At 32.9% G+C, this 19,137-nt stretch overlaps 1 protein-coding gene across 1 annotated transcript in view; it reads left to right on the top strand.

The window, feature by feature from the left end:
- The first annotated feature begins 6,563 nt into the window (after positions 1-6,563).
- Positions 6,564-19,137, top strand: part of LOC118196505 (uncharacterized) — a 102,359-nt gene continuing 89,785 nt past the window's right edge. Inside the window, exon 1 of the mRNA XM_035367970.2 lies at positions 6,564-6,858. Within this exon, the coding sequence (XP_035223861.2) occupies positions 6,783-6,858 (76 nt within the window). The 5' untranslated portion in view covers positions 6,564-6,782. The remainder of the gene's footprint in view (positions 6,859-19,137) is intronic.

A 19,137-nucleotide genomic window follows, 5' to 3' on the forward strand; every position in this document is an offset into this window, starting at 1 on the left:
CTTCCAAAAAATACCTAATTTCTCTACAAAATTGTTAACTAATAAGATTATCTAAACGTTACTAGCCTTGAATATTGAAAATAAATATAACTTTTGTTGTATTAACTTAATTGATTAATACCAGTGATCGTTAGACTGCCTTCATACGGGTTTCAAAACTGAAGGACTTTAATTAATTGTATTTTAAAAATATAAATATGTTTGTCCTAATATATGTTAAAAATTGATATCGATGGGAAAAAGAATAAGGTAGTCCGCAGAATATTCTAATTCATAAAAGTTGTCCCCACTCAATGTTCTCAAAGACAAATGAAGGGTCTTATTCCTCCTGGACTGGCAAGAATGTTTGTTGATGATGAATGCGATTTTATCGAAACTGAAAACAATAAAACTTATTAGAGATATTCAAATGCCTAATAGTGTAATATAAGCGTAATTCATGATATACAGCGGATTGCACCTGTTTATCAGTGTTATCTCTTAATATGTCGTCCAAAAGGTATATTGGTTAGGGGAGCCTACTGCGTGACCGAAAACCCCGGGTTTGAATCCAGGAGAAAGCATGGATGTTTGTAAGTGTACAGTACCTTTGCGGCACTGTTGGCACTCTAAATACTATATGGCAAGCCGGAAAGTCCTCTCCTGTAGCTTGGTGGTAGGGGAAAGGGGAAGAGACCCCTGGACCACCTCCATGTGCTCTCCCTGGAAACTGGGGTGGAAGTAGAAGTCCAACCACCTTGAGGCATTGGCAACCGATCTTCCATGACATAGGGAGCCGACAAACAACTTCTTAATATACGGGAATTGCTACGGCCCCTAAGAATGTGAGGAACCGTGTTTTGAGATTTTTATAAGAGTTGGTGCAAGTAACTGCTCTGAACAGTACAAAACCCAAGATCGATAATTCTGATAGTATGACAGGATAAATGCTGTAAAACTTGCGATATTCATTATCTTTACTATACGGATCATTCATCATGTTTACCTGCGGACCATTCTTTACCATATGGAAACTAAACATCGTTTGTTTAGCGGAAAGATCGTTAGTTTGAAACTAAACATTGTTAGTAATAGGGAAACATTGTCAGTTCGAAAGTAAGCATCGTTAGTTAGGCGTAAGATATGGATCGAAGAGAAACTATGTTTAATGTGATAGTCCACGCTAAACATTGATTTAAAGAAAAAATCTTCGTTTCTTTGACTTTTACCGAAAAATTTAATCCAAAAAAATCAGGGTTGAGAGGAATCTATTAAACACTGAACTAGAAATCAAAATAAAGTAAAATGAGAAAATTTCTAATATTTGGTAGCTGTTCATTCACCTAGATTCCGGCTTCAATGTTCTTTCATTTTCAAATGATCGTGCGTTAGTAGATATACAATACATTCTTTCTTCCCCAGTTCCTGTACTGGAAATTAGCTATTAGATGCCTTCCTAGATAACATCGTCTTCCTGTATGTATATAAATTAGGTGCCCATTCGTTAACTTGCAATTCCTTAACTCGTTAACAATATTAGGTCCCTTTCTGTAGGCTCCGGATGTTTGAATGTCCGTCTCCCAGAATCAATGTTTTGCTTGAAGGGTATTCAAAAATAATTCTTATACTTTTTAACCTCGCGACCGGCTCATATTCATAGGATCGACACGGTGTAAAATGGACTCTGGTAGAAGACTAACACTAGCATATGACTAATGCAATAAAAATGAAATTCTGTTAGTGATGTAATTAATGATTAAGGAGGTTTTAATACACAATTGCGCCGAGTCCTCAAAAGCATACGATCGAGAGTTTATAGAATCGGCATTGCCAGCTTACGATCGACAATCATTGGCATACAATCCCCATTGCCATAATTTAGACAAGGCTCATAATTAAGAACAATGTACTGCCAAAATGTTCAAAATTTGATTAAATCATTATATTTTAGCCTGTCTGCACTGGGATAAAGGATCGACAGTGGCAATAAAACCGAAACCAATTTTTTAAGCTTTTTGCCGGCAGAGCGGCTGTCGATTCTAAGCAGAATCAATCAGACTGTGATTAAACTCTTTAGATTGCAAGTTTTTGCTATCATTTTGAAACGAGTTTTGTTTATTTATTTATCTATTCTTTGCTAAAGGTAAATACAAATCTTAGAATATTCTTATATATCTTAGACATTGATGTTTGTAAATGTATAGTGTCCGTGCGGCATAGAAGTACCCGAAATATGTGGCGAGTCGAAAGCCCTCTTGAGAGGTAGTGGTAGGTAAAGAAGAGTCTAAGACCTTCAGGCCCGTCCCCCTTGGGGAACTCTCCATCAAAATTGGGGGCGGAACTGTGCTAAATCGTACTGTCACCTGTAAGATGCTCAAGCTGCTCCTCGCACTGCTATACGTCAGACAAGTGAACAACAACAACTCAAAACCCAAATGAAAGTTTTAATAATTGCATCTGGACACGCATACCAAAAACTGTTTTTGTGAGTGTCATCACATTAAAATTAGGTTTATTAGATGCGTTAATATGTTTTCATGATGTTGTAGAAAGTCGCAATAAATAATGGAATTATTGGGAATACAACCAGGGTTTTATACGGTAAAGTTTTTACGAAAATAGATTTTGATGCAATTCGTGAGGCCCATCTCGCTTACCAAAAGTTTTCTAAAATGATCAGAAAGAAATATAAGTTAATAAAAGAAAAACAGCTATATGCAGAAATGCCAGTTCAAGATGATTATGATGCAGAAAAATGTTAAAACGATTTTTTTTTTATAAATTATTAGTGTTTAAATTGTTTTTTCAGTTTTTCTCAAATTGTTTTTTTAACTTTCGGTACACTTTTCTTGAAAACTATTGTGCCAGTTGTTTAGCTCAACAACTACAGTTGTTTAGCTTAACTATTTCTTTGAAACAAAGCAGGATATAAAATTTATGATCATTAGTTTGGGATATATTAAAAATTTAATACCATTTTTTTCTATGATTTTCAAAACATTTTACCAAATTATTTTTAATAATTTTTCTGTTTTAGTAAAATGTAAAATACTGTTATTATTCTTAAATGATATGTTTTGAACCATCATGCAAAATTTGAAGGTGTTTGAGGTATTTTTTAAGAAAAGTGTACCAAATTAGCACATTGTCACAAAAGATTCGTCAAAGGTACGAGAAATTAAACAACTGGTTTTTAAAAAGTTGTTTAATTTGTACAACTTTTAAACAACTGGTTTCGAAAGTTGTTTAAAAGCATTAAGCTTTAAATTTACATTTTATGTATTTTATATAATCTACAAGCTGTCTATTTTAAATGAAAAAAAAGAATTTAGAGTATACGTTTATTTTGAGAAAAGTTATACCGAAATAACCTTTGCCCCGAAATAGTTGCATTTCGCCAGTCGATATGTCACATGTTCCCTTAAGGTTTAGAAATTATGGCGATTACAATTTGTGTTTTATTTCAAAAAATTACCTGAAAGTTCTTCATTGCCAAAACGGCAAAACCTCAGACACTGCAATAAATTATAAAGCATTTTGTATTACATAACAAGCGAACTTTTGTCTTTCGGGAAGTTTGTCAGTAATGCTGGAAAAAAAAAATCTAATGTGTACACCACATGACTTCATTGTACGAAATATTAAATTATACGCATTTCTCTTGCATTTCATTTAAACTTATTGGATTGAATTAAATATACTTCGTCGATAGCGCATAAAACCAAAATAGAATAAATGCACTCTTAAAAATTCACTATATTTGTTTACCATAAAGACACTCTGGCGCTAGGTTCCTTTAACAGCGTTACATTTCATTTATTTTATAACTCAGAATGCACACAATTTATATAATTTGAAGAATTATGTAATTGTTGCCACATGTTCTATTCAAATACTATAATAAATCTAAAACGATGTATAAAGGAATTAAGCAAACGAACAAAACAAACAAAAAGACTAAAAACAAAAAAAAAGGAGAAACAGTTTTTTTACAGACGATTCACTATTTCTCATTCAATTAATTCAATTCTCACTTCGCGACAAAGCAATGATTTAATTCGCAATAATAAAAGAAGGCGTTATCTTTATTGTTGGGAAGCTTAGTTTCTCTAGATTGGCAACAAATCCACTATTCTGCTAAGTTTCAAATGTAAACAAATATAGCTGCCATGGCAAAAATAACTAGGCTTAGCCACACTTAAACAATTTTTAATTTGTTGATAATTCTACAAATACTGCATGCAGATTTACTAAAGGCATAAAAACCTTGACCGGAAGATAAGAACAACATAATTCAATCAGTCTTAAAGCAAAACATACACAATTTACAAACATATAAGAATAAAGAAACTGAACTCACTGAGGCGAGTAGCAGAGTTGATATATGTCTACACATATTAATGTACCTTTGGTGTGGCCGATTGCAACCAAAATGAGAGGTGCACATCTACATGTTATGACAGTACTATATACAAAATTTCAAAGTTCTGACGCTACTCGTTTTTGAGTTACGCGAGATACGTACGTATGTACGCCACGAAAAATTCTCTCACAGACGCCACGAAAAATTCTCGTCAGAATCCATTTTAAATCAGTTTTATAATTTTTTGGGAGGAAACGAGTTCTTTATTCTGTCCTTACGTACAGATATCACTCGAAAACATCATTAAATTGCATTCGATAGCGGTCAAAATGGATATTTTCGTTGAAATATGATAGCTGAAATTTTTCGCGATTGCAATACTTCCTTTTTACTTCTTACAAGGAAGTAAAAATGTTGATGCTGGGGAGAAAACCGCTCTTTTTAGAATTTTGACTTTTAGTAACCCATTAAAACTACTGTTTTCATAAAAGGTAATAAAAACAACAACCTACTACTTCCAACAACAGATAACAGAAAAGCGAGAATGATTACTATAAAGAAGAATGACGTTAATTAAAGAATACACAAATATACACTAAAATTGTTATCTTTCAACAATAATCGAAATTCTAAATTTGTTACCATTTAAGCGAAAGTTTCTTGTAACTATGATTTTTCGCGATGAAATTATTTAGCCCAGATTAATAAAACATATTCATGCCAAATTTAATTTTATTATTAATAAACTTTTATCATATTTAACCTGGATTTTTAAGAAAACTATTCTCAAATTATTATCATTACCAAAACAGACGCAGACTTCGAAATTCGAGCTCATGTAGGCTCGTGGTGATTGGCCGAAAATTTCCCGACTGCGGAATAGTACAACTTATTTTAACAAAACTTTCTGTAAAGAGAATTTACAGCAAATATAGCAAAAGTTATGTAAAAGAATCTTTTTTATTCTCAGTAATAAGGCTTTTCAAATGGCTTTATATTTTCTTTCCCACTCAAATATTGAAAAACTGCAATTTACTTCGAAACTACTTTGCTTCGCGGAAGGTTGTTTCCCAACATCGATTGTGTGGGTTGCTATAAATGTTATTTTATCCCTATTTCGCTTGCCACTGGCATATCTGTAGGTTTTCTTTGAGTTTCTGTATTATTTTGAGGAAAAGAAAAAACTATGAAGACTATTTTTATTTTATCTATTGCCGCTTTTATATAAATGTTTAATTATAGTGTATTTCAAGATGTCTAGTAATATAATATTTGCATAAATAATGTAAATGTAAATATTATATTATTAGATATCTTGAATATTTAAAAATATATTTACGTAATATTAAAAGCATTTACATACAATTTACATAATATGAAGCAAGGGAAACATTTTAAAAAATAGAATGATTTACGAACTAAATCAGTTAAATGTAATAACTATATTCAGTTGAGTATTATATGATTCACAAAGAAGGGAAGGACAGCAGGTTCATAGTTGCCTGTCAATCATAATATATAACTAAGCTGTTTATCATTATTAAATTACACTGTAATTAGTAGATAAAAAGATTTGTAATTTACTATGCAGTAAAAATTTAATGCTGAAGTACTTTTTAAACTTATTAACAGATTAAATAATATACTGTATATTTTATGGATAATTTTGCTTGGTAAATTTTTATTACTGTATAGTACATCTCCTGTAACAAGAAACAAATGAAATTTTTTAAAAATATCCTTTTCTCCCCCCCCTCTTATAAATAATTGTTACAACTCCCCCTCCCCCATTTTTAGTTAGATTTATCACGGAAGCCTATGTTACGCAGATTATATTTTAATTTGTCTCTCAATTTTACCTTTTTTTTAAATAAGAATGCTTGAAAACAGGAGTTAATTAAACAAAAGTGAATAAAAGCCTTTGTCTGAGTTTTATATTATAATTAAAGAACTTATCGAAGACATTCTATTTTTTTAAGAACAATTTATTATACGATTGAAACTTTATCTATTATCGAAAAATTCTCGTGATAATAAACGATATGTTAATAAAGCTGCAAATCAATTTCCTAGTTTGGATCGACAGATTTGTATTTCGCCAAGCGCCGTTACTGTAAGTTTACTGGCGAGGAAAATCTCCGCCCGTAGAAAATGAACGGCAACCCTCCCAAGAGAGACGCCGCATAGACCTAACAACAGGTCATTCAGCATCATAGCAACGGGACGTTTCGTGAAATGCGCATGTGTTTGAATCCAGCGCCAAATAAAAGTGATTTTTGTATGACAGTCTATAAACAATAAACTGAAGTGTTGTGCAAGGCCTTTGGATTACTTCTAAATCATCTGGATTATTGGATTATCATAAAAAACAAATTCCCTAATGTTCTACTTGCAGAGGACTTGAATCTAACCGGTGTTTTTACGCCTATTTTTGGACGCGATGGGGTATCGGGGTACTTTTGGTGTGTTTTTGGCCACGGTTGTGTTTGTCACTTTTTCCCCGGTTTACGTAACAGGTAAGAAATTTTTACATTATTATCATTGAAATGTTGTTACGAAATCTGTAAATAATCCATATTACTTGTAATCTAAACCTCTTACTTGTGATATAAAGTTGTACTTTTTTTGGGGGGGGGAGCAGTAAGTTGTTTTCTCAGGGGGGAAGGTTGCTGGACTTGTACAACAAAAAACAATGTAAAGAAGATACCGAATGCAGATTAGTTTTAAATTCATTATTCTAAAATATAATTTAAAGAGACAGAGAGAAAGGATGCAAATTTTAAATAGTTTTGAATTATGCTTTTAAGGTTATTTATAACTGAAAGACTAATATATAATTATGTTTAAATGTGGTATTGTTTTTATACGTCTTTTACTGCAATTATATGAATGCTGGGGCAGTCCCAAATGTTGACAGCAAAATTAACATTTCTCTCAATGTTAATATGACATCTTTTTCTGTTCCAAAATTGTTATCTGAGCAAATTGAAATGTGGTTTGAATACCTAAGTTAATGATAACTGCTATTTACATTAGAGCTAAACTTTTCTCTGATCCCAGATCTGATCAGATTTCTCTAATCTCAGCGAACTCTAGCAAAATATTTGATAGTTTTGAGTCCCTCTTCCTGTGTACCATGCATATTAATTTGCTGTGCTTTTCTAGAGTGTGCATGCTTTCTACATAGAATAATTTAAAAAAAAGCTTCTTAATTATCTATACAGAAATATCTATTTAAAATCAGTTTCTTGTTTTAAAAGTTACTGGAAAAACTAAGTACATTATCAAATAAAGAATAATGTGTTCAATTTTAAGATCACACCAAAATTCTATTTTGAAGATATTTAAATTAAGTTTTTAATGTTATACGTAATTTTCATACGTTTGTAACTTACAACAAAAAATTTAGCATGTAAAAGTTAAAAAGCACTTGAAAGTTAACTTTAAAATATGTTTCAGAGTAAATGCTTGCAAATTGATACTTTAATGTGTATACGAAATAACATGAAAATATCGTGTTTATAATTTTAACTTTCATTAACAATAGGAATAGTATTAACTAATAACTAGTCATTTTTAATACATAAAATAACTAATAGCCTCATTTGCTTGTGACGATAGGCTGTCAAAACTTAATTAATCTGGTCGGTAAAATACACTACAGTCATTTGCTGAACGACCTTAATAAGTGAAACGTTTTGCACCGCTGATAGCGAGGCCAGGATAATTTGTATCAATTAATTTGATCACGTGATGCCATTAACGACCTATGCTACTCTAGCAGACTACATTGACGGATATATGAAAGTAACACAGAGGACATCTTTTTTTTTTTTTTCCCAGTCTAATAAATGACATGCTTAATTCTTTTTTAAAGCACTACGGTTACAGTTAAGTTTTGGTTAGAAAAAGAAAAACTTTTTGAATAATAGAAGTGTTTATTACGGAGAAATTGAGAAATAAATTTCATTATTTTCGCAGCGTATGTAAGGAATATAAACAATAAAATTTTTAAAGTGTTAAGATATCACTGTTTTAGAGCTCCATTTTTGACATTTGCTTTTAAACGCAAAAGTTTTATAAAATAATAAAAATTAAAAAAAAGGTTATAAAAATTGAAGTAAACATTAAGCAAAACATTCATGTAAAATTTTATGGTAAAGTATATTTTATTATGTTAGTTATCGTAAAATTTTGCTTTATTTATTAGTGCAAAGAATATTATTTATTTGTAAAAACTCTTTTGATGAATATAAATTATTTTATTCTCTGTTTGGATTAAATATTAATTAGTGTTTATCATTAAAAATTAATTAATTATTTCCTTAATTTAAAAGATTTTCGTTTTAATAGTACATGATTTAGTGATTTGATCTGTAATAATTTAATTATTACTATGTATTATTTGAAAAGTATTTATAAATATTATTTTATAAGTATTATGTAAGTATTTTTAAAAAGTGTTTTTGGGAATAAAACAAAAGCCATCGCTTTATTTTGAAATAAATTAAAGAATGTAAAATAAATAAGCATTAATTAATTAGTTTGCTGATTTTTTTTTCAACAAACAAAGATAAAAATACCCTTTATTAAGTAAAAAAATGCAGGAAATTATAAAAAGAATTTTTTTATCCATTTATGTGAACTATGGTTAATATCTTAATTAATTAAGTTTCAATTAAACTAAGTTCGGCTGAAATATAAAGCGACGGTAATATATAACATCTGTTTCAGGATGTATCTTTCAAAACTTGCGCACATTTTTTTGTACGTAACTAACTACCTTTACCCTCTTAAAATACATTCTCACAAAAGGCACTTCGCAGTAAAAAATATTCTACAGAAAGTTTTGAGACCCCTCAATACCAAAGACCCAAAAGAATTGAATTAGGGGATGAAAGGTACTGGGAGGGGGAACACGGAGCTAGCGACGGAGAACCAAACGTTTCCCACGGTTTTCACAGTCATGCAATGTCTGCTTTTTGCTCTGCTCTGTTGCTTCGGATTGTCCCCCCCTCTTTCAGCTTTTTACCCCCTTCTAGTTTCCGCTGAGGGAACCGTAGACGTACTTCAGGGTGATGGTTGATCCCTCTCAAGATGTTATCCCAGCCTCCTGTGGGTCAAAATCAGTCCAGCAATAAAAAGTTATAGAGTAAAACGGTGCAAATCATCTCCTGTAGATTTAGATCTCTCGTGGTGTGGCAACACGTGTGGAAATACAAACGCTCAGTTAATACTCCTCATGTTAATTATTCGACATTTTTTAACATAATCTTGGCCATTATCTATGCATTTCTTCAAAAGATGTGCCTATTGTTTGGAATGCTCACAAAAAATGATTTTGTCGGGTTATCGAGTTGATTCCTGGATTGACTGTATTGATGTTGTAACTTGCTTCAAGCATCAGAAGCCATAATTTTTTAGGATGAGTCAATCAGTAGATGGTGCAGAATAAAAGAATACACCGAAGCCTGAATCAGATCGATTCCTTGGGCTCCATTTGACAGGATCACTTACATTGCGAGTTTCGGAACCAGCTTTTAAGAATTGCATCGATAATAATGGTAGTTATTTAAAAAAACATTCAGACTTCCGGTGTTAGAATGTGATGTTAGAAGCACTTTTTGTTAATTATAATAATGCTCTAAATATCTATTTTCAATTGATGTATAATAAATGTATTTTAAATTGCATAAATTTAATATAATACTAAAAAGTAAAATTTACATTTTAATTACTTAAGTGAACACTCATTTTATTAAGCAAGTATAAGCTGAAGTATTTTAATGTCCCATCGAATGGCAGCATTTGGGAAATTGGCTATTCGCCAGATGTGGGAGAAAAATTAAAAGACTTTATGCCATAAAAATCACATTTATTAGTTCGCGTGAACAACAAATGGTGTGCTATCTTTATGTAATAATCTAATGGCAATTAAAGTTTGAGAGAGATTACTGAGATAATGCCTAAGGGGCGGAATGCTTTCGTGGAAGACATTTTAAGGAGAAACCCGCACGTATTTACGTTACACATTGAAAAAAAACCATGAAAACACCCACACAGGCTACTTGTTCACCGATTTGATCCCAGCTCGAACTATCAGTGTATAGCAGTTTTATCGCTTGGCCACAGGTAGACCGAGAGTAATATGTTTATAAGGTATTTTTCCCGCTTTCCTAGCATGCTTTCGTGGTGTAGTGGTCAGCACACTGAGCCGGTATTTCAGAGGTCCGTGGTTCGATTCCCGGCGAAGGCAGTTGCTAGTTTTTCATCTTGCCTGCTTCCAAAAAATACCTAATGTCTTTACAATGTAAAGACTAAGATTTGCCCCATAATATTTAGGCCCACCAGCGGCTGAGCGGTAAAAACGCTGAACACTGGTAGTTCGGTCCGAGGTTCGAATCCCGTAAACGGGCTGGCTGCATGGGCGTTTTCGTGGTTTTCCCCATGTGTAACGTGTATACGAGCTTAGAAAGTCCTCCACGAAGGCATCCCTCCCTTTAGGCAGATAGCCCTCGTGTGCTTTGCCATAACTGAATAATCCCTAATCCCCATAATATTTAATTAAAACAAATAATAATCAATAAAAGCTTTTACGTCCACGACTTGAGATAATTAATAAGCCATCAGAATTGAAAAACTTATTATTGTGCAAAGGATAATTTTTTTCCTTACAAAGTGGTTTACAAAGTTGATTTTTAAATCATCTACAAAAAACAAACTAGGAATTTTTCATTTTTCTTATGAGCGATAGCGGTGTTTTATTAATAAAAATTTTCATTTATAAATAATAATAAAAATCTTTTATGGCAGTATTAGTTTGTCCATGTCTTTCTCATACTCGAAGTGGTAAAATCAAAATTTGTCGCAATTTTTTCAAATAATGTTTTATTCCGTAAATTTGAGGCCCTTTTTATTACGTAAATTAGATTTATAAAAGCAGATAGATACTCTGTTTAAAGAAATAGCAGGAATCGTTTTCCTTAAATCCCTTTGAAGAAAGATAATAACAGATATCATGAAAGAATGTTTGAAATAAGGTTGAAACGAACAACGATCGAAGGTTGTTTGAAGTAAGATATACGGACATAATTCTTTGGCATATGGTTCTAGCAACATATTTAACATTTGAAAGAAAATTAACTTTTTTAAAATGCAGTTATTTAAAATTATTCTTTTAAATAATTATTTAATGCTATCAACCTTCTTCATGAAAAATTTGATCTTCTCTTCCGTATAATCATTCGAATCTAAACTAATTCTAAGTTATAAGAATATCAAAGAAACGATATTTAACATCAAAAAGAAATTACAGAAGAAGTATTTTAAATTTAAAAAAAAATTTCATTCTGGATTTATAAATTCAGAATGTCCTGAAACATTATTTTTAAACAAAGATCGGATAGTTTTAGTCGAACAAATTGAAAATGCTCAAGTTAATGGAGATCCTAGAATTTGAAATAATAACCAATCCTGAAACATAACTTGATTTTAATTGCTCAGGATAAAGTTCTTAACAAAAGAATGAATAAGGTTAAACCTAATTTCACCTCTTAAACTAAACATTTGCTTAACTTCTAAACTGCGGATGAATTATTATCTCTCCTTAAAATCCCAATACTTTTAGTAAATACTCTAATCGTAAAAACAGCAGAAAGTCTATTTATACTTCGGAAGTTACAGAACTGAAAATGCTAACAAAACTTAACAACCGCTTCTTGCTAATTAAGAATATTACGAAATTTTAAATATTTCCAAAGCAAGTAAGAGATGAGAAGCCATTAATCCGGATTCCAATGGATGCGACTTATCGAAAGCGTGCACAACTATTATGCTGGGGGGAAACACAGCGCCTTTTCTGTGTTGCACACTCCTGTATCTCTTTTGCTTTATTTCTGGTGGTGATGACGAAAAAGTAGAAATGCAGGATAGTCACCATAAGAAATGAAGTTGAAGTAATTTTTTTTATAATAGTTACTTTGATACTCTTTCATAAAAATTGAAGGTTTCCCTGTTCAGCATATGTGCCTGTATCAAAAGATAAACAACCCTTCCCTTGACACATAAAAGGGGGAGTATTTTCAAGAAATTCATTGTTATAATTGATAACAATCCAGACGGGATAGTAATTAGAGACGCTGATTGGCCGTACCGACGAGCACTGGTTCGAATCCCGGAGAAGACATGAATATTTGTAAACCATAGTGTCTGCGCCGCAGGCACTCAGAATGCATGGCGAGCCGGAAGTCCTTTCGAGAGGTAATTGGCAGGAAAAGATGAGTGGGAACTCTCGGAAGCACCGTTTGTTGTGGGGTGTTTTTCATCAAAGTTGGAAGGGAAATGTAACAGTTAACAAAGGCGAGTTTGCCAAGAGATGTTGCTCATGGCAGAGCGATACTTGCTTGCCTAATAGCGAATATCTGATGCCCTCCATGCTTTGTTGAGCCCTTATATAGATAATTTTATATGACATATATATACTTATTTAACTGTTAAAAAATCTAAGCCCCCTTTTGTTTAATCATATAACCGTATTTAAAGTCGTGGCAGAGTGAATAAGACCACTGAACACAGGTTCAGATTTTAGCAAACGAGCTGGCTGCATGGATATTTTCGTCATTTTCCTTAGGTGTAGCGAAAATACGAGCAAATTTTCGTTAAAATGTTCGCAATGAAGGTATTTTTCCCTTTAGGAATATAGCTTAAGTTCTTTGCCGTAATTAAACAATTTACTTTTTAATGAAGTTAATTGCTTTAAATTCATTTATTTATTTATTTTCTCTTAATAATGTAAACTGAAGGAGTGTCTATGCATGGTGCTCAGTATATTCTATATAAAAATATGTTAGCAAATATTGAAAAAACAGCTATGATTGTTTCTGCAAGGCGGCTATAAAATGGTAACTGCGCATGCGTTTACTGTGATCCATAAAACTTCAAAAAGCTGTGTTGCACAGAGGAAGCATCTAAGATATACACTGACAGATAAAATCCACCACTTTTAGAGAGGATACGCTTGTAGGGTGGTGGCGGTGGTGGTGATGCGGGAGACGAACAGGAAGGTGAGTATAAAATTACCTCCCACTAAAACCGTCGTGGACTTTACTTTCTTGGAACTCTCGTATTTCTTCCTCCCCCGAAAAAAAGGAAGGAAAAATCAGAGAAAGAAAATATGCAAAGGGTGGGAAAATACAATTTTTTAATTCGGCCTTTTTTTTAAGAGGGGTGGACAGTCCGTGCTCGTGGATTATATGGCATCTTGCAATGTGTAATTCATCTTCCCGTTCATCGCAATGCCACCTTTTTATGTTCATTGCAATATTTTTTTCCCTCGTTTTGGAGTATGCGAATGTGGCGAAGATGAGATGGGTTGGTGTTGGTGGAAGAGCTGTTCCAGCTGTTACACTTCCATCACTGCTGTGTGTTTCGAGGCAGTGCTGGGGTTGAAAAGTCATCGCAGGTCGCAAAGGCTGTGGAACAGATGTTTCTGGTAACGTGGCTTTAATTTTCAGACGTCACACTAATGACTATGGTTCTTTTCAGAGAATTATGAAAAGAAGCTAAAATTTAATGATTTAGAGATTCAGTTCTGCGGTCAACAACCGAACTTTCACGGCTATATTTAAATCGTAAATAAGGAAAAATAAATACATATTAATTCCCTTCGTATTTAGAAGGGAAACACGGAAAGGAGTTAAATCCTTATGATATAATTTTTGAGTACATTGGTCCAAAATATTTGGATTAACTGGAAACACATCGTATCTGTTTATTGAAAAGGGGCGAAGATATTTGGGTTGTATTTTCGGTAGGCTACATGCTATTTATTTTCTATGAAGATATATGGAGTTACCGCATTCCCTCAGGCGTGCTTTTGCGAGTTATACATTACATGTTTATTGCATCCAGGTAGTGGTTGGAAGATCCATGGTTCAAATCCCAGCTAGGATATAGTTGATTCCTCAAGCTTCCCAGCTCTAAAAAACTTTATAAATCTCTACAGCGGCTTCCGAATTTAAACGTGGAAGACGATAAATCATCACATCCTGGATTTGGTCGATTGGGGCTTGTGTTTCTCCCTGTCTTTCTTCATGAGAGAGAAAATATAAGAGATTATCGCATTTTCCCGTGTCTGTTCTCGTGTTGTAAGTTGTTAGCTGCTATTCAGCTACCAGCTAAAGATATGTAATTCAAATTCCAGGAAGGATATAGTTTATTTCTTTTCGGACATATCACCCCGAAAAACTCAATAAATCATTGGAAAAGAACTTTTATTATATTTTATTTTTAATAGAGACTTTATACTTAAAGTATTTTTATTTCTAGAAAGACTATTTTCCATATTCGAGTGGCTATCAGAGACTATTTTCCATATTCGAGTGGAGGACTACAAATTTAAGTTTTACAAAATGTGAAATATGCATCATTTTTTTAACTGCACATTGTTACATAAAGGTTTCTTATTGTTTTCCATTTTAGTGTTCGGCCTATCGACGGCCGAACGGTAAAATCGCTAAACACTGGTAGTTCGGTCTTGGGCTCGAATCCCGTCGAATTTCGTGGCTTTCTCGGTATGTAAACATGTATACGACTTTAAAAAATCCTCCACGAAGGCATCCTTTTCCTTAGGCAGATCGCCCTCGTGAGTTTTGCCGTAATCAAATAAACCAAACCAAATCCATTTCATAATTATAAAAAAAAAGTACTCAGTTAAGCTATTGTTAAATAGACCTACGTTTGCAGAAGATAATTATTAACATGGAAATTAAATTTATTATTATTTAAAGATAAATTATTCATATATCAAAGTAAATGTAAGAAATAGAAGTTATTTTATAACTTAATTTGAAGGTTTTAGAAAATAATTAAATACCTTAAATACTCTTTTAAAAATACTTAAGAAGTTAAAGATACTTGTTTATAAAAATAACTTGCTCAATATAACGTTCATTTTAACATTTGGGGTCTCCTTGCATCCCATGCATGCAATTTTTTTGTGAAACAAGGGTGCGTCATAGGGCACTAAGTGGCACGAGTAGGCTTTCATAAAGCAGACGGTCAGGAATTTTAATTCCAGCTGGTTTCAGTGTTTTTACAAAAAAAAAAAAAAAAAAAAGCAAAATACGAGTTAAGAATCCTTGTACACCCCATTATTATTATTTTTTTCTTTTTTTGTTTCATAAACGTTATAATATTTTATTATATAACTGATTCCATGAAATGGTAATTTAGCAAACTGTATTTCGCCATTTGTAAGATAAATGGCATCCCGTCTAAAGAAAAAGTAAATTACCCTTCTAAATGTGCATATCCAGAAAATATTGATCATAGACATATGTTGTCTTCAATATAGAAGGCTTGATATGGTTGCCAATCTAATGTTATCAATATTTTGTTCGTACTGTGACTGGATCGGATCATTTTGTTTTAGCAATATAGTAAAACCTTGGTTCACGAACTTAATTTATTTCTAAAGCCGCTCGTAAAACGAACAATTTCCTCTATAAGAACTAATGCAAAATGGATTATTTCGTTCTTGGGCCACAGATGATTGCTTATTAAACATTTACAGTGGTATACTGTGTGCCTAAGTTTGTAACGTTTCGTTTTCTTTTGAAACATGCAATATACGAAACGAGAAGTGAATTATCGCTATGTCTTGTAAGGAACCACAGAGAGCGAGAAGGGATCCTTTGGTTTATCTCAAGTTGAGAGACGGCACCACTGGTGCTTACAAATATAGCCAGCAGTTATGGCTTAAATCAAAGGTAATCAATTGACTTAAATAAGTAAAAATAAGTTAGCCTAACGGCTACACAGTTAACATAACGTACAAGTTGGCTATGACCTAAAGGGCGCCGTGACAATCCTACTGGCGAAAATAACTGAACGCCGCAAAATACTACTCTCAGGAGAATCGAAATTAGCAACGTGGCCTTCAACAGGTAGGGAGGAAGGGGAAAAAAAAAAAAAAAAAAAAAAAAAAAAAAACTAATTCTACCCTTTAAAACCTTCCTTTAAGTACTTTCTATCTCATTTCAGTATCACGCGATCCAGAAATTTACATTCTTTCAGGAAAATGGAAAATGAGGAGGATAGAAAAGTTCATCAACATAAAATAACTGGTTAAAAAATAAACGGGACCTTACAAGTTCTTAACCAAAATCCAATGGAAATCATTACATATTATAAAAAAAGAAACACAATATTAAACACTTTTTTAATTCAAGAGTGAAAATAAAACAGTAAACTAAATTTAACTTCGCTGTACAAAAGAGAATGTACAAAGTTAACGCGTATGTTCCATGAAAAACATAAGGTTAACTGCGTTTAGAGAGCATCTTCTTTTACTTCCCCCCCCCCTTAGCGTTAATTCCGCTGGAGATCTAATGGACGCGATTTCCCTCAAAAATGTGTGTAATATGATTTGTTGTTTCCTGTGTTAAAATGTTTCTAAAGTGAAACATGCCATTGTCATTGGAAATATTTATGCTGTAACTTGCTGCTGCTTTATCAGTGTGATATCGTTACGAAGAAACTTAGCATCTCATCCTATTTGGAACATATTTCTCGGATGAGAGAACTAGGATCATTCTCTTTCTTTTGAAGACATTCCCTCCGCAGTCGCCACAATCTGTTTCTGCCTCTTAGGTTGTTCTTTCTTACTGAGCTTATTCATATTTTCCTCTACTAACGCCTGCATGTCTGCGTTTAACTTCATAGCCCATGGTTTTGCCGACACACAATATCATAGATAGCAAAAAGGTCTTAAGTGTCAAAGTGCTCATATTCCGTGGCTGCAGTACACTCCAGCCAAAATATACCTCCAGGCCGAAATCATGGAAGTCAGTTGGTGCGTGGCTTTGTTAAGAGATTTAAGCGACTGAAAATTTTAAAGTAATGTTTTCATAAAGCCGAGTGTTAAGAGGCACAGTTACCTCTGTAAATCATAGGCTGTCGACTTACATGTTCGTAACTCAAAACATCGTTCGTCATCCCACATGTTTTTTGTTCAGATAATTTGTTCCTGAACAGAATTATTCTTGATCCGGTGTTTCATTGTATCGTCCAAATGCTTTTTTTCATGCTTATACACTCTTGAAGCATAATCCCAGCTCTGCGTAGTAATCTTTTCCTGGAGTAGTGCTTTTATTTTCTGTGAAATTGCAGGAGTTCTCTAATGGTCTAACACTTAAGTTTGAAGGATTCCCCTTAAAAGTGTCTCTTAAGGAAAAAAGTCAGAAGCTCTAATTAATATATGGTAAGCGTTCAAACCATAGGATGCCACCATTAAGTAAACCATTGATGTGATATAGAATGCTGTGGGTAGAACTCCCTAGTGTAACAGGTAGCATTGTTGACCTTCTGTCATAGCGCATTACTGTGACAGTTTTATACCGATAGTAACAAATGAAACATATTTCTGCAGTGCAACCAATAACAGTTCAATAAAAGTGCATAACGTATCTCTATTATGATTGTTGTTTCAATTTCAATAAACAGTTTTCTAGTGGATTTTGTTTCTAATAAAAGTATATGACCTTACACTTACAACTGATACTCAAACTCCTCAGAAACAAGCAGTTCTGTCTCAGCAGCATTGTTGGCCTTTTCTTTTCCCCATTTGCCTTTACTTCACTTTTAATGTCTTCCTCCTCCTTTGTAATTTTCAAATTACCGAGATGGGGTGAACACCATGCGTAAACCCATTTTTGAATTCGTAGAAGGGCCATGAAAGTGCATCCATCTTTCTAGGTGGTGTCTGTCTTTTTTTATGTGAGTACGGCAAAACCTCGAGGGCTATCTATCTAAGGGAAAGAATGTCTTCGTGGAGGACTTTCTAAGGAAAATTGGCTCGTATGCACGTTGCATATGAGAAAAACCACGAAAACGCCCATCCAACCAGCCCGTTCGCGGGATTCGAACATCGGATCGAACTATCAAGTGTTTATTATTTTCTGTTAAATTTGATAGTCACAAGTGGTGGTGAATTGTGAGCACCAAGTCCGTGCATCTGTTTAAGTTTAGTTTAAATAAAAAGGTTATTTAAAACCTTCTTCTCCATTATTTATTCTTCAAAGACATAGCGAGAATTCGCTACTTCGTCTTCTACGTAGAGTCTACGTTGTATGCTTCCAAAGAGAACATACCGACTCTACAAATCTTTTTGAAAATGCACTGCAGGCCGTCTCATTTTCGGGCGTTTGATATATTTATTTACTTTTAAACAGAATGTATAATTAAAGTTGTCTACACTTTTTAATGTATTATCTGAACTGATCTATTTCAAAAAGTAAAATAAAAACACAGGAATATTATATGTTGAGGGAAATATCAATAATTTAAAAAAAAATCAATTACGAAAGGATTTTAAAAAAGTATTACCATTGTAAGATTGTTAATAACTATGACCGATTTAAAAACAAGTTTCGATTAAATGTTTTCATACCAAGAATCGGAGCAAAAATGAGAGATATATGTGTTGCAATTAATAGAATTTTATTTTTACCATAAATATAATGCCGAGTCCTTTGTTTTTACGTTTAAAAGTTAGCAAAACGGTCCGTCTTAATTGATGCGAACGTTGTTAACCTAATTTCGTAACAAAGAACGTGATTGAATATATTTTTGTTTTATCGCCGGAATCATTGTATCTTAGAGAAAATATGTTGTTTATTTGCTGAAAAATTTTTACAAATGTGTTTCCTTCTTCGTTCATTGTTTAAAAATTGATCATATATTCTTTTTAACATAATTTGAACTCTTGCTAGAAATGCGGTATATGAAAATAGCAA

The sequence above is a fragment of the Stegodyphus dumicola genome, chromosome 2, assembly GCF_044657685.1.
Source record: "Stegodyphus dumicola isolate Sdum_Otavi_A_Nest chromosome 2, ASM4465768v1".
In the NCBI taxonomy this organism is placed as follows: Eukaryota; Metazoa; Arthropoda; class Arachnida; order Araneae; family Eresidae; genus Stegodyphus; species Stegodyphus dumicola.